We start from the raw sequence: 24,773 nt of genomic DNA, 5'->3' as shown, positions 1-24,773 counted from the left end.
TTGCCGCAGGGGCTATCCTGCATTTATAGAACATTTGACAACATTTCTCACTTCTGCCCACCAGATGCCAGTAGCCCTACCCAGTAACCCCTGTAATGATAACCAAAACTGTCTCCAGACATTGCCAGACATCCCCTGGGGGCCACCCTAGTTGATAACCACTGGTTGGTGTTATTCACCTGATTTCTCACGCCTAGCCCACTGAGCAACACAGGTTGATTGATATGTGGCGCTCCCCTGCCCTGATACCTACAGTTCCTTCAAGCATTCCAGGTCCATGTGTATACACCTTAGATAAGTTCAGCATTTTTCTTGTGTTTTAAAGCAGTTTCACTCTATTTTATTGTTGCTTGTTTGTAATGAATAAAGCAACTGAACATAACCCACAAATGTGCATCGTATAGAACATGTAGGGTGTTGTTGTTACCCTGGTAACTGAGAACTATCAGTAGGATTTGGGTAAAAAGGATGAGGAACTAGAACCTCAACTGCTACTTCCTAATCATCTACTTCTCTTCCAAAGCCCCAGATATGCCTTGCATACTTGTTTTTAACTGGGGTTTTGAATTTTGTCATTTGTATTCATTCCGGTAATATTCTGAAAGTAACTTAAGTCAGAGATAGTGCTGTTTCCAATTTACATGGGTCACTGAGAACAAGTACAAACGTTTCAGTGTGTTCAGTGTTTATACTTGGGATATTTTTTCTTGTTTTGTTCAATAACGATTGAAAAAGACCTATCACTAGATAGCATTTGTGTCATATTTTTCCTAAATGTATGTAGATCTTGGCTTTAGTTGGTTTTGTCTTCTTTATATATTTATCTGCTGTCTCTCCCAATTCACAGAACATGAAACCAATGGTATGGCAAAGAGTGAACAGAAACAAGAACAGCTTTTAATCCAGAAGATGTATTTAATGCTTGACAATAAAAGAAAGGTAGTGATTTACTTTCCAGAATAGCATGTTGCTTTTGTCATAGGCTGTAAATAATGGACTTGGAGTTTAGAACAGAGGAACAATTATTTTTCTAACCACTTGGCTTAGAGTCCCAGTTGAGAATGAAAGGATGGTTGCTTTGCTTTAAAAAAAATCTTTTAAGATTCAGTGATTACAAATGAATTTATTTCCCTTTGTTTCTTCCTCTCCATTTAGGAAGTAGTTCTCAAAATAGTAGAGCTGTTGAACATCACTGAGCTTACCCAGAACGCCCTGATTAACAACGAGCTGGTGGAGTGGAAGCAGAGGCAGCAGAGCGCCTGCATTGGGGGACCGCCCAACGCTTGCCTCGATCAGCTCCAGAACTGGTGAGATTCTCCACGGTGGAAAACTGGCAGCTGTACGGCTGACCACATAAACTCATAAAGTGCACCTTTGAGCTGTCAGTTGAATGGACCCTGTCAAAACTTTAAAGTCTGACATAGCCCAGCTTCTGTTTACTCTGGAAACACTCAACTTGGAAAGCGTAGTGTTGTTCGTGACTGCGGCCGCGTCCAGCCATGTCTGCTTGGTTTAGAGCACTCCTGTAACCGTAGGATGTGTCATTTGACTGCGCCAGACACCAGTGACGTGGCCCGTTAATATGGTGCTTTTAACAACCCATGTCCTGATGTGTTATTGAAAACAAAATAGCTTCCGACGTTTGCTAGGCCATTCGTTGGGTCATCCATCCAGGAATACTTACCAAATGCCTGCTGCGTGCCAGGCACTGTGCTGGGACCTAGGTGCACAAGGACGAGTGATTCTGGTCCCTGCCAGTAAGCACTTCTCAGCGTGGAGGACGCTGCCGTGGCAATGATTGTGTGCAGTGAAGGGTTCCAGGAGCCCTCGTAGCCACCAGAGTCCCGCAGAGGAAGCGGCCTTGTGCTGGCTGTTGAGAGGGAATGGGAGTGCCCCACGTGGCGGGGAGTAGCAGTCCTTTGCCACGGAGAGAACAGCATGTGCAAACACACAGGACCCGCAGGGACCGTGTACCAGGTGCCTGGAGAGTGGGGGTCCAGGGAGAGATGAGAAGGACAGTGGACCTGGCGGGCGATGCTGGAGCCTGATGGTGGAGGTCCCAGCACCACGCTGGGATGGGGACTTGAGCCGGCAGCACTGCTGAGCCACGGCAGGCATTTCTCTTAAGCAGGCTGTCCATTTCTCTGATTTTTTATTTAGAAAGGTCACTCTGGCCACAGTCTGGAGGATAGAATAGAGGTGGGAGTGAGTATGAAAGGATGGTGGCCTGGGACAATTGCCAAGGGCCCAAGGACTAGAGATCTAGGGAGGTTATTTTCTGCATCGCTGATTTTTAAAAATTCAAAATTAATACTCAGCCATTTATCGTTATACTGTGAATTGCCTGTACGAACCCCAAATTTCCTGAGCAGTGCTTCCTGGCCCAGTTGGCCCTGATGTACCTTGAGGGGGACCCTGGCTCCCAAGCCCTCCAGGTGGCCAGGGAGGCCCTGGGGTGTCTGGAGCCCCCTAGTGGTCACTTTAGGCCACATGCACCTTTCCCAGGGACACAGACTCCCTCCAGTGTTCCCTCTGCTAAGGATTGCTGTTTTCTGTGTGCCACAAACCCAACAGAGTTGGGGACACTGGGTTAGAAGTTTCTCTGGAACTCACTCGACTACCATTATCCGCCTTCTGTCTTGGCAAAGGGCTGCTCTCTCAGTGTTTGAACTGGTTTCAAGGAGTGAAACCATGAAGTGACATAGATGTTTTCCCTGGGGAAAAGACGTTTTAAATTTTTTTCTATCATTTATTTAGTGAATAAAACACACAGCCCCAGCACGGCTTGGCTCAGAGCCTGTGTTACTGTTAGCAGTTGACTGTCTGGAAGGAGAGAAGAACCTAAAAGCAATCACTAGGTTTACTCGTTGGCTTTTGGGGTCTAGATGAACCTGTTGCCCTCTCCTTGCAGTTGATGAAACAGTAATCTTGTTCCCTCCCCACCGCCTTGCTCTGTGGCTGCAAGGCTGCTCCCTGGGCCCCTCTGTGCAGCATCTGACAGTCCCATGAGGCACCAGCAGTTCACGCCACTGAATGGACATAAAACTTGCAGCGGCTCCTCGCTGCCTCTTGCATCACCTGAAGTCACCTGCCTTGCTGTGTCCCCTGCTGCTGGCCTCTTTGCCCTGCCCCTTTGAAATCCCACTGACCCGAAAGGTCAGCTCAAGGCACAGATGACCTAGAAGCCCCTGCCCATCTCTCCTTATGAAGCTCTCAGGAGCCTGCAGAGGTTGTCGGTCCAGGACGTCATTGTTCAGTAGGTGTTCGCTGTTTCTCCCCAGATAACTCAGCTCGTTAGCACCGGCACAAGCCCTGTTCCCCCGTTTCTCCCTGTAGGGCAGAGTGCGGCGACGTAGGTAACATCCTGTGTTTCCTGTGACCACTTGTTGGTTTTGGTGCTTCTCTATGCTGCAGGCTGTTTCCCACTGGGACACCGTGTCTTGTACCTTCCCAGGTTCACCATAGTTGCGGAGAGTCTGCAGCAGGTTCGTCAGCAGCTTAAAAAGCTGGAGGAATTGGAGCAGAAATACACCTATGAGCATGACCCCATCACAAAAAACAAACAAGTGTTATGGGACCGCACCTTCAACCTGTTTCAGCAGCTCATTCAGAGGTAACTTGAGGGGCTTTTATTTGTACCTTCAGCAATTATTATATACAGAGGAACATCTGACAGTAATTCAGATAATTTAGAAGGGTGTAATAGGTTTTTATATGACAATTTTTATGTGACAGTTGACTCCTACCAAATTTCTTATTTGTGGCAATGGCCCTTCTTCACTCTTTGGTCACCTGGGCTGGAAATTGCAGTAACTTTTTACACCTCCTCTTTCCCTGGGGGCTAGCCTATGCCGAGACTTAGCGTGTCTAACGAGGTTTGTTCTCCCCTTCACATGCCATGGCCTCATCACATGTTGGGCTCTCAAATCCTCGTTTTTGAACTCCGGTTGGTCCCCCTTCCAGCCTAGGCCCTGTGACCTCAGTTCTTCCCAGAGCAGAGTTCCAGTCTGGCTTGTTACCACCTGCCCATCCAAGTGGCACCCCTCATCTGGGCATTTATGGCCCAGACCCAGCTGGCCACTCCACACTTCGTGTCTGCACATACCTGTTTCCAGAACACTTGCCCTCTTGCTGTCTCCTGGGCCCAGCTGTGCACTTACCTCTCTGTGCCTCTCCTGAGGACATTTCCTCTACCTCAAAGCCTTTTCTTGCACCTACTTTCAAAATTGTATCATCCTGAAAGTTTCAGCTTGTATCTCTCATGAAATCTTTCCAGAGTTCCCAAACAGATGTTATCTCCCTTCCAGGCTTAACTAGTTCATTCCTCATTCCTTGACCACTCTAACTTTTATGGTATACTGATAGTTGTTTATATATTTCATATTTCTCTTATCTTTGTTGAAAACTATAAGGTTCTGGAAGATAGAGACATGCCTTTGTGGTCTTTCCCCAGCAGGGCCTCGCACAGTGTCTTGTAAACAATAGGTGTTCCAAAAATGCTTAGTAGATAAAAAAATGTCACTAAGTGGAACAGTAGAATTCATATTGTAAGGTTTGTTTGTTTTATTCTCTACGTTAACATAATAAAAATGTACTTAGTTCTCTGTGGCTGATGTCCAAACAAGCATGCCTGTATGTTGGATTTTGAAAAAATGAAGGACATTCCCTTGGGTTTTTGAGACAAATTTGATTTTTAATGATGATTTGTAAGTGAATAGGATCGAATCCAGAGTTTTCCTTTTTGAAGTTTCACAGATCATTGCAATTACTCTGTTTTTGTTAAGTGTAAATTAGGTCTGGGGATTTCTTTACTACCTAGAAAACATCACTTTGTTCATCCGTCTTGTCAGAGTCTTTAAAGCTGTGTTTTAGGTTGTGTTCTCTAACTCCCCTTCCTCTTTAGGGAAAATCATTTTTTACTGCCTCAACCAAAATGGAAACACTAATTTATCTACACTTTGTCGGGTATTTACAGCTCATTTGTGGTGGAGAGACAGCCCTGCATGCCAACTCATCCTCAGAGGCCACTGGTCTTGAAGACTGGGGTGCAGTTCACCGTGAAGCTGAGGTAACCAAGGAGAGATGGGACCCCACACACTGCCTGTCATGTAGTTTGCACCCCTCATTTCCTTTTTACAAAGCTGTTACATAGAGTGCTGTAGAGGAAGCAGTCTTTCAGTAGGCATTTTAATGTGAATTCCTAGAACATCCAAGAGTTTGTCTTTTATATTCAAAATAGAAATGTAATCAATATAGATGTATACGCACGCACAGCTGATTTTTCTCCAAGTGTAAATGCCATGCGTGTTCACAATAAAGAGGAATCCCACATTGCAGAGATGTACATAGTAAAGAGTGTAAGTTCCCAACAGCCTCCCCCCTCTTGAGTGTAAGCTCATAGCCTGAGCTTTATGCACCCCTGAAACTGTATGTGGCATGTGTGAAAGTAGATTTATGACATATATGTTTTTCTAGTGAGTGGGTTCTTAGCTTTCATCAGATTTTTCAAAGCTGTGTTCTAAATGTCTGTGGACCACCATGGTAAATAGCCTCATGTCTGTCCTCCCCAAATTTTGTCCATGTCTATACAAACATATAAATACATATATGTGTGTGTCTATATTTCTATATAGACACACACAAATGAGATGAACATTTCAGTTTTTAAAACTAGGGTTATGCTGTATATATTGTTTCATAGCCTGTTGTTGATGCTAATTGTGGAAACGTTTCTGGGGGCACATGGCCTGACGTACCTGTCAAATGGCTGCATTCCTTTAGTGGCTCCTCCTGAGATGAGCAGCCAGCCTCTGAGGAGCTGGACTGGCCTTCAGAGTTGGCCCTGGTCATTTTCTGTGTGTGGCTGATTTGAGTCCATGGGCACCCACACCCTCCCCTGCCTGGCAGTGTCACCGGGCCACACTTACGCCCCTGTGGAATCCTAGAACTCGCATCTGGAAGGGCCAGTGGAAAACTGACCCTATCCGCCTTTTCCACGGAGAGGGGCAGACAGCCCTGGGGCCTCCTTGAGGATTCAGCTCAGGGGAGCAGAGGCGCTCGCCTCCCACCTTTCCACACCACCCTGGCCCGATGAGAGGTGTGACCCTCATTTTTCTGATTAGGGGTGATAGTTTTTATTTTCTCCCAACAGGGTGAACACTAAATACAAATTTAGTAAAAAGTAATTAATGTTTGTTATTTTTTACCCATAGAAATTGGCCAAAAGTAAAAACTATGATAAAACCCAATTTGGTGAGATCATATAAGGGAGTGGCCGTTGTCACTAACTTTGGTAGGAATGTAAAATCAGTGCTGTGTCCCATCAGCATTTAATGTTATAATTTTGCCTTAGCAACTCTACAACTAGGAATTTATCCTACAAATACACTTTTTAAAAATCCACATAGACAATATAAGAATGTCACTTTTGTTGTTTGTAAGACCCCAAAAACTGGAGGGGGAGTAGTTTATCTCTAAACATTCATAGATAGGGAATTGGCATAATAAAATTTTAAGTAGTGACTTTTATTTTTCTTTCCAGATTGTTGGTGAAATTGCAAGAGCTGAATTATAACTTGAAGGTCAAAGTCTTATTTGATAAGTAAGAAACCTTTACTATTATCTAACATACACGTATGATTGGAAAGCTGGTTTTGTTAACCAAGTACAGACTTCTCCATTAAATGAGCAGATTCACTAACTATTCAACAAGTGTCTACACTGGGAGGAAGGGTCCTGCACATCCCAAGGTTCTTATACTGCTATGGGTGGGCAGAGGCTCCTGGTCAGGTCCACCAGGGCTATTACAAGTGATCCCAGCAGATTTAAATCGATAGCTCCCTTTCTGGATAGTGCTTCCGCTAGAGCTAGTATCAACATGCCTGTCTTTTTAGACTATAAACAAACAAGAGAATGAGTGTATTTTATGCATATGGGATTGTAATCAGCAAGTCTGTAGGTAGGTGGGCTTTGCACACCACCTCCCCCCCAGGCCAGCCCCACAGAGAGGCCCTTGATCAAACACAGGCTGCCCATCCAGGCTGCCGGGATTCTGTGGCCTGTTGGGAGGTGGTTTCCAGAGTGAGGTCAGCCGCATTTTGGGGGGCCTGTGTAGAGCCTGCTGGATTTACCCTTGTCTCTTCTGAGTAGTGGGGACCCAGGAATGGGCAGCATCTCTCGTGGGGGTCCAGATGGAGCTGTCCCATCCTATTTTGCCCTTAGACCCTAGACCTGGACTAGCACTGAACTAGCTACTTACATTAAGGCATGACTCCCTTACCCCGGATATATTTGATACTTTTGTTGGCTTGTGTTGCATACTAGTATAGCAGGTTTTAAAAATGATTTATGATAATACATTTTCCTCTGGCTTTTTGTTTCTTCTCACTCCTGTAAGAATATTCTTCCTGTAGGATAGTCTATGCCTTTCTTTGTCTTCCCTGTCATCATCTTTGGTTTTTCTCTGTATCCACTAGCTTTTGCTGCATAACAAACCACCCTAAAAATTTAGTGGCAAAAAACCCCAAAACTTACTGTTTCTCATATTCTATGGGTTGTAGGTGGTCCTTCTGGCCAGGGCTAGCTGGGTTGGAGCTGGGTGGTCTAGCAAGTTTCGTTACATGTCTGGTGTCTCAGCTGGGATAACAGGGTCCTTATTCGTGGGTCTCGAAGAGACTAGCCTGGGCTTTTCCCATGGGGACAGTGTTCCAAGCAGGCAAGGCCTCTGAGGGCCAACCTTGGAATCTGTGTAGCGTCACTCGCATCCATGCTGTTAGTAAAAGTAAGGCAAAGCCAGCTGAGATTCCGGGGACTGGGAAGTACACTGTTCTTGGAGGGAGGAACCACATGTTTTGTGGCCACTGCAGTTTGCCACCTTCTGCTTTATTTCAGCCCCTCTTTTGGTGTGCTCTGGCTCCTGTCTTTTCTGTTTATCCAGCTCTGACTCGTCTCCTTAGCTTTGACAAGTCAGCTTGGTATCACACTGTTCCTTTCATTTTAAATTCTTTCCTTTTCTTTTCTTTTTTAATAGTAAAAATGGGTCCCTCTCATAGTTCATGGGGATTGTCATTCGCAAAAACATTGAACTTCTAATTGAGATTGGAAAGGAACGGTCCCTAAGTCTATCTGTGGCTGGGCTAATGGTTTCTAATCCATGTCTACACCATTAACGGGTACAGTGTTTGGCCAGAACATGACAAAGTAATCACTGAATTTGTATAAGTTGCAGGGTCCTTCCAGCTTTTAACCTCAGACTTAAAACTTAAACTTGCCACTTTCCCCAGACTCTTCTGGTACATTGGTGAGAGCATTGAAGATAATAGACAATAAAAATAAGGATTAAGCAGCCACTTTGGAGGTCCTTTTAGTTCTGTGGCAGCAGAGCAGTGTGCTGTCTGCTGAACCCCAGTGTTTAGCACTGAGCCTTGTACAAAGTAGTTGCTCAATAAATAGCAGTAGCTACAGCTTATATTTTTTGAAGGTGTATTACGTGCTCTTTTTGCCCATTAACTAGTTTTATCCTCACAATATCCTGTAAGGTTAATGCTGTTAGCATGTTGTGCAAAAAGTGTGAGGCCCAGTTTATTTGCCCAATGTCACTCGATAATACTAGGCAGAGCTAGTGCAGGTGGGTTGAGGAAGGGAGTGAGAGAATGAAAGGGCAGCAAACCCATAGGTCTAACTTTATATTTTATTTATCTTTTACTTATACGCATACTTTTATATTTTTGTTAAAACTAATTTCAAATTTTAGATACATATATATGGTTATATATATCTCTCTATTTTTATTTTTTTTTGCAGAGATGTGAATGAGAGAAATACAGTAAAAGGGTATGTGATGTACTTTGCTCTATATTTTGCTGTCCTTTTTGTTTGTTCACTTAATAGTTGGAAGGCTTTTCACTGTTTCTGTCCTGTACTGTGTAGATTTAGAAAGTTCAATATCTTGGGCACTCACACGAAAGTGATGAACATGGAGGAGTCCACCAATGGAAGTCTGGCGGCCGAATTTCGACACCTGGTAAGGATACTGGTTTTGCCCTCTTTTGGTCCTGTCTGGTTTATTAGGACTTTTGACAATAAAGTGGTATTTTGGGACACTTTGAGACGCAGAGGGTGCCCCTAGGCTTTCCAGACTTTGTGGCTGGCGAATTCTCATCTCTCACCAACACTTGGGGTGTTTTTGTTCCTCCTGTTTATCCCAGGACTGTCGCTCTGTGTTCTGCCCAGCTCTCTTGCAAAAGCTTGGGCGGTATGGGTCTCAGTGAGACTGTCCCATAACCCCGTGTACACATCAATGACTTGTGCTTGCTGCCTGTGCAGCACTCACTGTGGCTCCAACGTCCTGACCACACCTCTCCCCGCCCTCCAGCTGTGGCCATGTACCCCTGGACTCTTTCCACAGCCCTTGTTGGCATTCCCCTTCCTGGTGGTCTCACCCACAGCCCCTGTCGCCACGGCAGCGTGACTCTACCACTGGAACGGTCTCCAGAGAAGTGGCGCCTGTCCCAACAGGCAGTAGACCCAGCAGGGCTGTGTGAAGTGGGTGCTGCCTGCTTTCTTCCTCTGTGGTCATGGGGCTGCCAGTTCCAATTGTTCTGAGGCTTGTGGGTGCCGAGCCCACGGCTCTGCCTGGGCCCAGCACCTGCAGGGAGTTAAAGCCACCCGTTTCCACTGGCCTTCTGTGCACCACACGTGTCACAGCTGGGAAGCTAGACGTCGTTCAGGAGCCTTGGCCCAGCTTGGGAGTCTGAGGGTGTCCAGAGCTGCTTTCGGGGCCCCTGATTGCTCCATCAAAACCCTAGGGTTTGAAGTCCACTTGAGGGTAGCTGGGCCTGGAGGCTGTGCTGAAGGAAGGAGGAAGTGGGAGAAGCTGCCCCCTACCTTAGCCTTCGGGGCATGAAACAGCTAATGAAGGTGCATGGGGATCATTATGGAAGGTTTGCATGCAGGGAGGGAGCAGGATGCGGTTCCCTGGGATCCCTCCCCATGCCGCGGTGCCATACCCCGTCAGACACTCACCCAGGAGAGGCGTTCTGCCCACGGACCCAGGCAGGGCAGTTTTGTTTCCTGTTCAGCATTCTGAAGATAATGTCACATCCAGCATTTTTTCTAGTCATAACTTTGGTCTAATTTGTAAATGAAAACAGCAACTTTGACAGTTAACATGCCATTTACTAAGACGGTTTTTTATTTTACAGCAACTGAAAGAACAGAAAAATGCTGGCACCAGAACTAACGAGGTGAGCGTCTCTGTGCTGGGGTCGGGCCCCAGCCAGGCAGGTCTGTCCAGTGGGGGAATGTTCGTGCCTCTGGTGGCTGCGGACACCTCACAGCGGGGTTCAGACCCAGCGGGAAGGGCAGAGAATGAGCTTTGGTACTTGGTGTATCTGTGAAAGCAGTAAAAACGCCGCATTCGTGCTGTACAGTTGTCGGACGATTTTACACACAATTTCATGGGATTATCGCAGACAACCCAGTGGAGTAGCTATATAGGGCTATTGTGATCCTCACATCCTACAGGGGAAGAAACCGAGTCACAGGGAGTTTGTGGGATTTAGCTAAAGGTACACAGAGAATTTTGTCAGAGCTGGAAGGAGAGGCCAGTGTTATGACTGCTCTGCTAAGGGGACTGTGTGCGAAGGGGACTTTGCTGCCCTTGCACTGCCTACCAGAAGCATTGTCTTTTCATCAGTTTCCTTTTTACAATGCGATCCTTGAGGAGTAATATTTGCGATGCATTCAAACATGAACCATAGGCTGGGTGTGGTAGCTCACCCTGTAATCCCAGCACTTTTGGAGGCCAAGGCATGAGGATCGCTTAAGCCTAGGAGTTAGAGACCAGCCTGAGCAACATTGCAAGACCCTGTCTCAACCCCCCAAAATAGAAAAATTAGCCAGGCACAATAGCACTCTCTAGTAGTCCTAGGAACTCAGGAGGCTGAGGCAGGAGGATCTCTTGAGCCTGGGAGTATGAGGTTGCAGTGAGCTATGATGATGCCACTGTACTCTGGCCTGAGCAATAGAGCAAAACTCTGTCACAGGGAAAAAAGACAAGAAAAGAAATCACAAATTAACTATGGACAGAGAATGAAATGTCTGGAGTGGGTTGGGTTTGGAGTGTTTCCATCTGTGTGTCCTTCCACACTTGACGAGTGGAGGTCGCGTGGAGCAGCGGCACAAACACCAGCCTGGGCGATGCAAAGATGCCTTCTAGCCCTGGTTTGTACCGGAACTACCTTTGTGACCTCCCCAGCTCTGGCAGTTGCACCTCCCTAGTTCTAAGTTGTGAGGCTCACGTGAGATAATATGTATGAAGGTACTTTGAAAACCATACATTTCTACCCAAACCAAGGCACTCAGTGACCTGTGGTAGAAAACCATACCTTAAGCGCACGTGCACTTTCCACTCCCACCCTCCACCCTGTCCGAGTGAGGTGTGTCTGCGTGGGCAGACGGCTGAGGGGTGGGAAGCCTTAGGTCACAAATAAAGCCATTAGAAACTCTCTTTCCCCATTGACATTTCTTTCTCTGAATTTATAACCCTTGCCATAATTTCAGACGTCTTATCTTTGAGAGAACACTGAGAAACCCGGAATAATTAAATGTGGGATAGATTATTGAATATTTGAGTGGCAGCAGATTGGGTCCAGGATCTCTGCAGCCTATTGCAATGTCGATTGGGCTTTTGAAAGTTGCAAGATCAGTGAATAAATTGCTGTATTCTTATCTTTTTTCCTTTTCTCCTCTAAGGGTCCTCTCATTGTTACTGAAGAGCTTCACTCCCTTAGTTTTGAAACCCAGTTGTGCCAGCCTGGTTTGGTAATTGATCTCGAGGTAAGACTTCTGTGGTACCGAGGTGGAAAACTTTATTTAGTTTTACTTTTAACGGCTACATGTATTTTTATTTTTCAATTTTTGTTTTAGGGATGTTTACCAAATTGCTTAAAAAAGATAATCTTTTCCAGCTAATATTATCTTAACCTTAATTTATAGTCCAAAAAGATGGAGAATTCAATTAACCTTCAAATTCTATAAGATTAATAATGTTCCAGTTGAGATAGCCAATGTTAATTTTTTGTTGTTGTTGTTAAGCATTGGAACTTATTTTCTTTACTCTGCCCTTCCTCCACATTTTGTTTTCAATATCATGATTTACATCTTTTTTAATTGTGTATCTCTTAAGAAATTATTGTAGCTATCATTATTTTTAGGGACTTATTTCTTAACTAAAATACATAACAAAAATAGATTAAACTATGGACAAAAGAACAGAACATTTATAATTTTCAAGTACAGTCTGTATGCAAATGTACAGATAATCCACTGCTTATTTTTGAGGCTAAACAGTTGTCTGAAGGTGATATTTCTGTGATTGAGATGATTTCAAGGTCTCTGTCATCTTTCAGACGACCTCTCTGCCTGTCGTCGTGATCTCCAACGTCAGCCAGCTCCCGAGTGGCTGGGCCTCCATCCTGTGGTACAACATGCTGGTGACAGAACCCAGGGTATGGAAACCGCATTCGCTTGCATCCCAGAAGTTAACCAGAGACCCCCTGGTCTCGCTGCTGCATCTGTGAAATAGCCCCTACTGGCCAGATGGTGGGGGAGAAGTGACACAACTCCTGTTGGTATCCCTACGGATCTTAGTAATTATGGGAGAGTGAAGCATGTGTGTGTGTTCAAACTGAGGATTATGGTTTTCCTGCTGTGTGAATAAGCTCAGACAATTGATGATTTTATATAAGTTTTATTGTGGAAGAGGTTCTTTATTATCATTCCTTTTTTAAAAATGTATACAGCTACTAGACAGACATGCTCCATTCTTAGAGTATGGCTACTCCCTATTGATTAATTACAGTCAATTCTCATTATACAAAGTAGTTATGTTCTTTAAAGTCACTGAAAATACTTACTTAGTGAATACTGAATCTCTGCTCCTAGGGGAGATACGTGGCTAGGTTCCTGCAAGCCTCTGGTCTCAGTATTTTTGTCAGCCATCAATACCTTACCTTGTTTATGTGTGTTTCTATTTCAACACATCTTGTCTAATATATTGTTGATTCATTAACATTGAACTTACAGCCTCTGGCATTGTAACTCCTGCCTGAATGAAGTTCGTCTCACACACACGTTTTCTCCATAAGGCAGGTCACAGCCTTCCTGTGCTCAGGAATAGCAGACAGCACTTGGGCACCATTTTAGCAATGAAATCAACAAGAGTCGCAAAAATGCAGAAAAAATGGCACAGAATAGACTTCAAAAAGGATACTTGTTCCTAATATGAGAGCTGAAACAAGCCAGCGTTTGACCTCAGTTAGGAACATAAATGTTAAGAGACTCAAATTCTTTGCTGCTCTGTGAATTCTTGTGAAGGTGTCTTGAGTATTGATTTAGGAGTTACAAATAAATGTTAGTGAGTAAATGAATTCACAAAAGTGAATCTGCCAATAATGAGAACTAACTGTATTTTTCTTCCTCTACTGTGAAAACATCTCCGTGTCATATAAGCTGGAACTGAACTTTGGCATGGACTCATGTTTCAGTGTCAGGCTTGTGACTGGTACCTCTTCAGTAACCCTTAGCTGTTGGGTGTTTTCTCTGTAGAATCTGTCGTTCTTCCTGAACCCTCCGTGTGCACGATGGTCTCAGCTTTCAGAGGTGCTGAGTTGGCAGTTTTCTTCTGTCACCAAGAGAGGTCTCAATGTGGACCAGCTGACCATGTTGGGAGAGAAGCTTCTTGGTATGAGCATATTAACTTTGTGTGCATAAAAATTGAAATTTATAAAAATATCTCTGCTTGCTCTTTTCCCCCTTCACTCTCTATTTTGTTGAAAGTAAAAGAATGTTAAAATCTCTTGGCTTTTCAAGCTGCAGCTTATTATAGCTAGGTGAGGATCATACATGCCCTTGGAAAGAAATAGAGATCCGATAAAAGATGTAAATGCATCTTTTCCTCATTGTCTCATACTAACATTTCTGAGAAGAGTTCCTAAGGAGAGTTTTTTGAATTATTTAAAATATATTATGTGTGGCTGAAGTAAGTTCCTCGATAAGAAAGATGAAGTTGTCTTAACCTTGGGGAGAAGAAAGAAAGTCCCTGACGTGGTAAGAATAATGTCCCAGGGCCTGCTCAGCACACGGCATTAACACAAGATGCTTGCGTCCGGTGGGCCCGGGTAGCAGGTGACACTGTGCCCATGAGATCACGCCTCTTGTCATCTGCAGTTTGGTCTGTTAGGGCAAAGTTCAGACCATGGTAGGTAGCCCCCTTCAGTGGCTGATATCAGTGGATCTATTAATCTTCTACACTAAACATATCGAAAGATCCATTAGCCTCTTTGAATGGGAGTATCTCAATTATTTTTTTTTTTTTGAGACAGAGTCTCGCTTTGTTGTCCAGGCTAGAGTGAGTGCCGTGGCGTCAGCCTAGCTCACAGCAACCTCAAACTCCTGGGCTCGAGTGATCCTTCTGCCTCAGCCTCCCGAGTAGCTGGGATTACAGGCATGCGCCACCATGCCCGGCTAATTTTTTATATATATATCAGTTGGCCAATTAATTTCTTTTTCTATTTATAGTAGAGACGGGGTCTCGCTCTTGCTCAGGCTGGTTTTGAACTCCTGACCTTGAGCAATCCGCCCGCCTCGGCCTCCTAAGAGCTAGGATTACAGGCGTGAGCCACAGCGCCCGGCCTTCAATTATTTCTTTAAAAATCCATGGACAACTTTCATCCAGATTTGCTTTCTGTCCAGCAGAACTGCATCTCCCACAATCACCAATAGGCTCTTCCTAACCCAGTGGCTCTCAATAGTGCCTTCTCGTGGCCATGCAGCTGGCACAGTGGTGACCTTGTGCTATTACATAAAAAATATAAAATCACCTTACTCCATTTTCTTATTTGACAAGAGTTAAGAAAGCTCTTCTCTGCCTGTAGTGGCTTATGTGTGGTTCTCTTTGAGGAGAGATGATGGGCTCACCACCTCTGAGAGCCTGGGCCGCTCTCATTTGGGTAGCTAACAACCCCCAGGCTGCTTCCTGGCATTTCTCTCACTTGGCTTTTGATCTGTCAGCCCCCACCCCCACCCCCCAGCCCATGTCTTATTGGAAGGAGGGCTGAGGGAAATGCAGAATTAATGCCTAAAATAAACTTGTCAAGTCAAGTGCCAGTTAAATTGATCACCTAGGGGTGATCTCCAACTTCTGTAGGTTCCCTGGAGAGGAGGCCCCACTGCGGCAGTGGGAGGTGATATTAGGCAGAGAGGGACTCGGTGGGGCTTCTCTGGAAAGCCTAGGTGAAGTTGGCCGAAGGTCGTGGCAAGGAGTGGGATGCGAAGGGGATTTAAGAGGGTGGGCCTCTCTTCGGAGGAGGCAGGGATCGAATGGCGAGGCTCTGACGTTTCTGCTTTCCCCACAAACTCTTACGTGGTGCCCAGGAATTGCCATCCATTCCTTCCTGCCATTAAAATTAAACCAATGTACACATGTTTTAGATTATTTCAATTAAGTCGTTTTACAGCCCATGTATTAATAATAATTGCTCAAGCAATCTATCATTAACGTATCTGAAAATATCAACCGTGGACATTCAAATCTTCCTTTTTTGGGGTTAGCTCTTTTCCTCAAGAGCAAATACAGGAGCCATCGATCTAACCAAAGCTTCCCAATTGATTTCTATTTGCTGAAAAAATCTTACTTTTGTTTGCTTAGGTCCTAACGCCAGCGTCGATGGTCTTATTCCATGGACCAGGTTTTGTAAGGTGAGTACTGTCTGGGTTTTATGCACTTCAAGTCCTTTTTACTCTCTGCAGAGGTCTCATATTTCTTGCTGTGGCAGTTACTTAACTGTTTGCTTGTTTTGGCGTGTTCTTCTCTGACCAAGGAGCCCCTAGAGCAAGTTGTTTGCTTTCCTTCAGCACAGGAGGTTGGTCTCCAAGCCAGGAAGCACCTGCCTGAGCGATAACATTCTTTCATATCCGAAATGTGTCTTCTGTTCACTCACACCGGGCCCTCGCCTGGCAGCGTTCTGGCCACGTCCGTGTGAAATGTGTGCTCCGGGCGGGCGTGCTCCGCCTGAGCGGCCGGATGACTTTTGTGGAGTCTGCTCAAGTAGGAGGACCAGTTGGAGGGAACATTTAAACCCTGTCGAGGTCACTAGGCAGTGCTGATCAGCTTGCAGGACTGGAACTGGAGTTTGCCAGCATGAGGGCAGCTTTTGTTTCCATGATTCACCCTGGAGGTCAGCCTCCAGACAGTAGGCTGGTTTGCTACTGTTTGGAGAGGGAAGCGGAGCCCTGCCTAGGGAAATGGAGAGCTCCCTCCCAATGCAGTAAGAGGGGAGGGACAGTGATGTTCCCTGCCTGGGGTCAGGATCAGGCTGCTCTGTAAGGGACAGTTCTACTTTCGGCAGCTGGGACGTCTTTACAAATTAAAATCTGACGGTGAGAGGGGCATGTAAGTCACTGCTTTCAGTTTCTTTGTTCCTAATGTTGCATTTTTTTTGTATACTTTCAGGAAAATATAAATGATAAAAATTTTTCCTTCTGGCTGTGGATTGAAAACATCCTAGAACTCATTAAAAAACACCTGCTCTCTCTCTGGAATGATGGGTAAGGGCCACTGATGGATGTATTTTTGAGACATATTTTTAGTACACACCCTCTTACTGCAAGGGTGAGGCAAGGCCTGAGCTTGGCTGCATCGTTAGACGAGACATGTGTGACTCTCACAGGGGTACACACACGTACAGGCTGTCTCTTCAAGGCTTAGGTAGAAGCTCACGAGATTAAATTTATACTTTCTTAGTATATGCATATGGATTTGCAAAGTTAAATTTTAAAAAACTCTCTGAGTGCCATTCATGCATTCATTCATTCAACAAAAATATCTTGAGCACTCAAACCATATTCCCCCTAGGAAGGAATAAAAAATCGTTTTAACTCAGTAAATTGTTTCCATCTGACTTATTCCCAGGATCAGCTGATATTTCACCAAAAGCTTTAAGTTAATCAGAAGTGCTAGAATGTGAAGATCCATTGTCTGAACCTTCCTCTCCCGTATAAAAGATGTATAAATGCAGATATTTTCATGGCCTTTAAAATAATCCCATGACAATAAAAGGCTCATTAATCTAGCCTATAGTTACTGAGCTTCTGTAGCATCCTACTGAAATCCTACTGAGCTTCTGTAGCATTCTACTGTTCATGCTGGAATTTTTTTTAACCATAGTATGGTTAAAAAGAATGAAGGTTAAGAATAAGTGACATGCTTCCTGAAGTGCCAATTAAATAGATTTTAAATGTGTCTGTACATTTTTATCATAGATTCTTTTTGCCACGTTCCGAGCGTTTCCCTTGGTTTGTAAGCTAACGTGAGAATTGAGATCAGGATTGAATCATGTAGTCTCGGCATCAATGTCTTCCGTGTCCAGGTGCATCATGGGCTTCATCAGCAAGGAGCGGGAACGCGCTCTGCTGATGGACCAGCAGTCGGGGACGTTCCTGCTGCGCTTCAGCGAGAGCTGCCGGGAAGGCGCCATCACGTTCACGTGGGTGGAGCGCTCCCAAAACGGAGGCGGTGAGCCAGGGGCGTGAGCGGGGGTGGGGTCCTGCTTCGTCACCACCTGTCAGCTCATGGCCGTGATGAGCCTTGGATGTGAAATTGCAAGGCCCATAACCACCCCTGCTGCGCCGCCCTGAGTAGGAGCTGATAAAACCCCCCTTGAATGTTTGTGATTCTCTGCCTGGAACATATTGTGGAAATGGTAGTTTTGAAAAGACAAGGCCAAATTCTTTCCTTTAACATCAGGTTTGTTATCTGTAGACGGAAGATGTGAGGCGATATAACCTGCAGTCAGTTCTTGAAAAAAATCACATTTCCCACAGGCGTAAACTTCTAGACTCACTTAGGGCAGTCCCAGAGTGAGGCGTGCAGGTGAGGACAGGCTCTGTGAGAACATTCCACACATTCCACACGCTCCACACGTTGGCGTGGCAGGGGTCGGGTGCAGGGGCTGCTGGGAAGTGCTGCGCCCCTCCCCTGCCTTCACAGAGAGCAGCTGCACATTTGTCTTCCTCGTATATTGGGTCTCTGTGTAACCAAATGAGTCCATGGCTAAAAGTCTCCACTCCAAAATCTTCCGTGTTAAGGAGCAGGTTTCTGGGGACGAAGCTGAATAGCACAGAGGAAAACATGATAAAGAAAGACGGATTACTTTTCACCGTGGCGTAGAGTTTGTTTTGTTTGAAGGAATGGAGGAAAAACTGATTTGTTCCGGTGACCTTTATGCTTTCAGTGGGTAGATGCGAAAAGATGGGATACTTTTGTCGTTCTGTGTATTTTTTCTTCTGAGGAAAAAGGTGGAGGGCCGAGAACAGAGTCCGGTGAAGGCAGTAGATGTTAGAGCCTGCCCTTTCCTCTTGTCCCCGGTAGTTCCTGAGCCAGCCGAGAGACGGAGCTAGCCAACCAGGCAGACGGGAAGACAACCTTGGCAACCAGAAAGCTTAAGCAGGGCAGTGCCAGCCACAGAGATTTAGGACCCCGCATAGTGTGCAGTTCTAGAGCTGGGTCCCTAGAACAGCTGGACTGCAGCCCGTGGATGTGTACACCCAAAAGTGAGATTCTGGCTTAATTGGGAAGAAGGACCTGAAGTAGGGTCTGAGAATGAGTACAGGAGTGAATAAAACTGTGGTTTATTACTTTAAGGATTAGAGGGAAAAGTAGCAAATAAGATCTTTTTTGTTTCAAAAGTTGTTTTCCATTATCATCATTATTTATTTAAATAAATTATAGTTTTCAACGTGAAAAGAAAATCAAACAGTTTATTTTTAGTAACTTAATCTGCGGCTTTAGCCAAGATGACCCAATTAGTAATTAGTTACTTATCTGCCTGTGGGCAGTGTCTTGTTGAAGACACAGGCTTTTAAAGGCTTTTGATAAACTTCTTTTGGCCGGATTTATAAATCTAAACAAATAATGACAAATGTGATATTGCTGAGAGTAATGACTGCCTTTGCTTTTTCCTCTCAAGACAGGATTATAGTTGGTTTAGAAATAAAGGAGTCCACTGTGTGTGTTGTGACTCCTAGATTGTGATTAGTTCTCGCCAGGTGCACTGCAGGTCAACTCTGCAGTGTTCTGTGTCTCTGTTCTCTATTGTTTGGGGATATTCTGTGGCATTCATTTAGTTTTTCCTCTTCTTTTTAGAACCTCACATCCATGCGGTTGAACCCTACACGAAGAAAGAACTCTCTGCTGTTACTTTCCCTGATATCATTCGCAATTACAAAGTCATGGCGGCTGAGAACATTCCAGAGAATCCCCTGAAGTATCTGTATCCGAATATTGACAAAGACCATGCCTTTGGGAAGTATTACTCCAGGCCAAAGGAAGGTAGGTGGCGAGAGCAGGCAGTCATCGCCCTGCCACGTAGTAGCACAGCACGGTCCCTCCTGGTGATGGATTGGTGGCTTCCTCTTCAGACAGGTCCATTACCTCAAGCCCTGTAAGTGGAAGATGCCAGCACTAACTCCACCCACACTGTGTCATTAACCCACCACTTTCTTTTGAATTGATAAAAGCAGGCTTTCAAAAGACGCTATAAACTCAGTGCAATTGAAACATAATGCATTATTTGGCCTGCAACAGCTAGTTAAAAAGGCGTAGATAATTTCCCATCTTAGGGATGCTGGGAAAGTCCATTTCTGGTCTTGTGTAATTGTTACAGCATGACTTTTTCCACATGAAAAGTATGTCATCCTGTTTGTGTTACAATTGAGGAAACTGAGGCCTGGGAGAGATGCATTTCATTCAGGGTGACCCAGTTACTTACTAGATCCTGTTATTATTAAGAGGAAGCCTTGTCTTACAACTTGAGTATACTGCTTTTCAGTCATCAAGGAATCGAGAAAGTTCAAATTGGACCTAGTAGGTTTGGAACACACCAACAAAGCTAACTGTGTTTTGAAATCAGAAATCTCAATATTAGGACAATTCCTTTTGAATGAAGATGGCCAGGCTTACCGTGACAGTTGTGTGTATTCATCAAACAGGCTAGAACCACCAAACCAGATAGGACTTCACATATTTTGGGATTCAGCTTCTTGTAGGATTTCAAGCCTTGGAAAGACAAAGGCTTTTTGTCTAGACTTTTGCTGAAATCTCCTCCCCTTCTAGTAGCTTCTGCATTCCCACCAGAATTTCAGGTAACCCAGGCAGGGTCAGGATGCTAAGTTATCAAAAAAAAAATGGCAGAATTTTGCTTCCCCCGAAAACTTGATTGTTCTATTTTTGTGTAATTTCTGCTAATGGAAAGTGTACATGATGTGTTTGCTTCTAGCACCAGAACCCATGGAACTTGATGGCCCTAAAGGAACTGGATACATCAAGACTGAGTTGATTTCTGTGTCTGAAGTGTAAGTGAACACAGAAGAGTGACATGTTTGCAAACCTCAACCCAGCCTCGCTCCTGGCTGGGGCCTGTTGAAGATGCTTGCATTTTGCTTTTCCATTGCAATCGCGGTCACAGTTGGACTTGTTGGAAAAATCCTAATAGAGATCCCCATGTTATTGCCCATCAGCATTTAACTGCCTTAAAAAAAAAAAAAGCCAAAAAACAAAGATGTATTTAAGGTATATAAGTTCTCCCAAAACTTTGAAAAAGTATAAATAAAATCAACAAAACTTGATCAGAGTGGGAAAGTAGTTCTTTTCAATCTAGAAAAGGCCAGAGTAATGATTGAGATACGATGTCTCCACTTGCTTTTATTTTGTTGTTTCATTTTGTAAAAGGTAGAAAAAATTTTGGAAAAGTCATTATCAGTTATTTGGCCTGCAGCAGTCTTGGGGTGAATGGATGTAGCCTTCATGTAAAAACACTCTGTGGAGCAGCTTTATCTGCATTCAAACCTCAAGGTAGGGATGAGGGACTCCCCAGACATTTCTCTGGTCTCTTCTATGCAGGGTGAGCCACGAGGCCTCGTCTTCTGAGGATGCCACTGCACACGCTCACACTAGGCCGCACCAGGCAGCAGTGGCGCAGGGGCCAGGCCGGCCGTTGCTCACCCACATCTCTGGAGTCCCAGATGTTTCTCAAGGGGCCGGGCTGGGGACTTAAACCTCCCATGATTTGTACTTTTTCAAATGTGTTTTGTCAGTGGATGCATTCATGCGAAATCAAAATATAAAGTGATAGTTTCATCACAGACAAAAGAGAAAATGTGTAAGTTTGTACCACTGCTTTCTTAATTTGGAGATTAACATCTCCCTTTCCTTTCTCCCTGTTTTAGTCACCCTTCTAGACTCCAGACCACAGACAACCTGCTTCCAATGTCTCCCGAGGAGTTTGATGAGGTGTCCCGGATAGTGGGCACTGTGGAGTTCGACAGCATGGTGAGTGCCGTGGTGACAGGGATGTCCCCAGCTCTCAGTGAGCATGAGCTCTCAGGGGCACATCTTGGGTCTGCCTGCAGGAAAGACGTCTCTGGCAGAGCAAGGAAAGGGGACATTGTTTAGATGAGTCGTGACAAGTTGGAGCCTGCTGTATTTAAGCAACCTACAGCATCGGTGGGATTTTTATTCCTGGCGTTCAGCACCTGCCAAAAAATAAGTGACATTTCAAATATTTAAAAGTTTCCCTTCTGCCCTTTGTGAAGTTGTCCTTGCAAAAAATTTCATATATTACGGGACTAAGATTTCTCTGATAAGGAAATGTTTTCCTTTGGCCTGTTTCATCACTGTCTAGGCGAGGGAGTGTTATTTTTAGAAAGAGAGGGGACTAATGCCTGGTAGTTATAGTAATTATAGAGAATTCTACCTAGCTAGCAGCAGTGAAATAACTCCACCTGCCTTATATGTGAGAGCTAATTTGTACTGCTAGCTCCCGGGGCTAGGAAGGGCTTGCCAAGAGTCAGAGGTTCAAAGAGTGAAACAGTTAATGAGTTTCATGGTAGAAATAGGAATATGATTGCCCATAAAGGAGAGAATCTTCCTTTGGGAGAATGTTTTTCAGGATATCAAATAGTATTGTTTGTCTTTCAGCCTGAATTCTTTCCTCTTAAAGGTTTTGCTTGGTTGGCTGGATTTCTGCTGATGCTGTTTAATTTTAAGCTGTTTTCCACATGGCACTGTTCCAGTTCATTTTTAAAAATTTGTTTAATGCTTTAAAAAATATCCTCTCTGAGTCATTACTGGCCATTCTTCATCACTGTGTACCTGGCGCCTGGCAAAATGACGAGAAAGGCAGGCAGGGAGGGGGCGGCTGGGAGAGGAAGAGAGGGCGTCACTCTTCAAACACTCAGTGTCGCTTCGGTGATTCTGCTCAGATTCAGGTTCCCCTGTGTACTCTCTTTGTCCTTTCTCCTCACCTTAAGCAGCACGGGCTGAAATCTTTAGAGACTGCACTTTCTTATCCCTTCCTGATTGTTGAGGATAAAAAGAGGTCATTTAGAAAAATGTTTAGCTAGTGTGGCAGCACAACAGTTCTGTTCCTGTGGGCCATTTTAAAATGAGCCTTTTCCGTGTGTAGTGAGCGTCCTATAGTTCCCAGCACTGCTGTGAAGTGCTCTGTGGGCCTCACACAGAAATGGAATAAATGTAAAGTTCTGCTCAGAAACGTAAGTTACACTGATGGAACCAAAACATGGGGTGATCTTCTTTTATACCTCGTGTGCTGTTCCTCAGCAAGTTACATCATCATCATCACCTCCATTAATGGGTAATATTTATTAAGTGCACGCTTACCGTGCGCTTCACAGGTAGTGACTTGTTCAGACCTCACAACCACTTTCTGAGTTAGGCATTATTATTGTTCCCATTCTGACGGCTGTGGAAACACAATCCCGTGCCTTCCCCCTTTACGTCCCTTGACTAAGGTCTGGCAGTTAGGAAATGGCAAAGGAATACTTGAATCCACCAAGTGAGTCTCTGGCGTGCGTGCTCTTGTCCAGTGTCCCAGGATGCCTCCCACAAAAAGCTAATCCTTATTTCATTCAAAACAGGCACCCTAAAGAAGCTGTTTGCACAGGATCAAGTGTGTTTTATTCTGCTTATTAAGACAAAGGCAGCGTGGCCTTTGGATGAGAGGCCTGTGTGTGTTTGGGGTCTGGCAATCAGAGTTCCATCTTTGTCATCGCCATTATTCCCTGTGACCTTGAGAGAATTGATGGATTAGTTCCCTCCATCTGTGCAAGCAGTGGGACTGCTTTCTGTGTGCTCTCAGAATGATACTGTGAAAGCAATTTAAATACTCTAAATAAGTGTCAGAATATGGTTTTCCAGTCTTTGGATGCCCCTGTAGCCATTCTGTTCCATTTCAGATGATTTCATTCATTTCATTTGTAGAATAAAATAAATACATTTCATACACACATAGCCCTACCCCCCCCCCCCACCAAAGTCTCCAGGTGAACCCATAGAAGACTTAAAAGAACTTAAAGAGGCTATAATACAGGCATGGCACTGGTTAGACAAAATAAAAGTCCCTAAATTGGGTTGACTGCACCATGGTTTGCTCTGTCCTCGACCTTGACCATGACTTCCACTCTCCATCCACTCTTGGAATTAGGGCGTATGCTCTAAAATAGAATACGCTGTCTCGGAGCTTTCGGCTCTGGGCGAGGGTGGCACCGGGGGGGCCAATGCCTGATGCAGCCTCAGGAGCAAGAGGACCAGAGGCTCCTGAGGGATTATCTGGGAGAGCCGAGCACTGGCGCTTTCTGCAGCACCACCTGGGTGTTGTCTAGTCTGCGTTTCCTACACAATCAGCGTTTCCCTTTGGGTCTGTACAGAAGCCTTTGGCCAAAGCTCATAATAATAGGGATATTTATTAATTGTCTGCTATTTTCTGTCCACTATACTGGATGTTTTACATATGCCATCTAATTTAATGTTTTCAACAGGCCTATCTGCTAGGTACTATTGTTAGCTTCTTTGTAAAAGATGAAGACCTTAAGATTTAGAGAAGTTAAGTCACATGCCATGATCACTCAGTGACAGGATTTGAATCCATGCTTTCTCTCTTCCTCTCGCTCTCTCCCTTCCTTCCTCTCTTCACCCCGAAGTCCCCCATCTTAACTACACATTTGCACCGTCAACTGGATCGAAACGTAGGGGCAAAACCTACACTGTGCTTTTCAATCTCAAATAATTTTCCTAGGAGCCCACTACATACCCCACACTAGTGAGCACTTGGAGTTCTAAAAACATTCTCACTGGGCTCTCCAGTCTAGTGCCACATGTCTCAATCTTGACACTCCTGGTGTTTGGGGCTGGAGACTTCTTTATTGTGGGGCCCAGTCTGTGTATGGTAGGATATTTCGTGACATCCCTGGCGTCTCCCAAATACATGCCAGTAGCACGTACATCCCACACCCAGTCATGGCCATCAGGTATGTCTTAGGACTTCGCTGGGGGACAGAATCATCCCCGATTGAGAACATCTGCTCTAAGGGGCAAGGCCAGTGTGGAGGTCAGATGGGAAGTCAGTGGCAGGGGCTGGTATTCTTTGGATGAGCAGTTCACTGACTGCAGCTGCCCTGGTCAAGGCAACTGGACAGAAGGTCCTGCTGGGGGAGCTGGAGGGTTTCTCAGTAATCCTCCTTCTTTAGCCTATACCTGAAACACATTCATTTATTTTACCTGCTGAGGGACCTTTAAGGGAAATATATCACTTCCCCTCTCCACCCTCTCTCCCTCTGGCATACAGCTCAGCATTGCCTCACTCTTGTTTTGCACGAGCACATTTGCCACATTGCTCTGTCCCCAGACTTGCATAACA

The 24,773-nt window shown here is 44.9% G+C and overlaps 1 protein-coding gene across 4 annotated transcripts in view; it reads left to right on the top strand.

The window, feature by feature from the left end:
* STAT1 (signal transducer and activator of transcription 1) overlaps positions 1-24,773 on the top strand; it is a 40,233-nt gene that overhangs the window by 14,017 nt on the left and 1,443 nt on the right. For all 4 annotated transcript variants that reach the window (XM_012776909.2, XM_012776913.3, XM_012776912.3 and 1 more), the window contains exons 8-24: positions 848-939; positions 1,156-1,307; positions 3,455-3,613; positions 4,976-5,068; positions 6,542-6,601; positions 8,803-8,832; positions 8,929-9,022; positions 10,203-10,244; positions 11,755-11,838; positions 12,411-12,509; positions 13,609-13,744; positions 15,710-15,759; positions 16,514-16,608; positions 17,430-17,575; positions 19,205-19,390; positions 20,337-20,412; positions 21,286-21,388. In XM_012776909.2, the coding sequence (XP_012632363.1) occupies positions 848-939; positions 1,156-1,307; positions 3,455-3,613; positions 4,976-5,068; positions 6,542-6,601; positions 8,803-8,832; positions 8,929-9,022; positions 10,203-10,244; positions 11,755-11,838; positions 12,411-12,509; positions 13,609-13,744; positions 15,710-15,759; positions 16,514-16,608; positions 17,430-17,575; positions 19,205-19,390; positions 20,337-20,412; positions 21,286-21,388 (1,697 nt within the window). The remainder of the gene's footprint in view (positions 1-847; positions 940-1,155; positions 1,308-3,454; positions 3,614-4,975; positions 5,069-6,541; positions 6,602-8,802; positions 8,833-8,928; positions 9,023-10,202; positions 10,245-11,754; positions 11,839-12,410; positions 12,510-13,608; positions 13,745-15,709; positions 15,760-16,513; positions 16,609-17,429; positions 17,576-19,204; positions 19,391-20,336; positions 20,413-21,285; positions 21,389-24,773) is intronic.

Source organism: Microcebus murinus, chromosome 8, assembly GCF_040939455.1.
Source record: "Microcebus murinus isolate Inina chromosome 8, M.murinus_Inina_mat1.0, whole genome shotgun sequence".
Taxonomy (NCBI): domain Eukaryota; kingdom Metazoa; phylum Chordata; class Mammalia; order Primates; family Cheirogaleidae; genus Microcebus; species Microcebus murinus.
The sequence above is the reverse complement of the archived record's forward strand: the minus strand, read 5'-3'. Positions and strand labels throughout refer to the sequence as shown.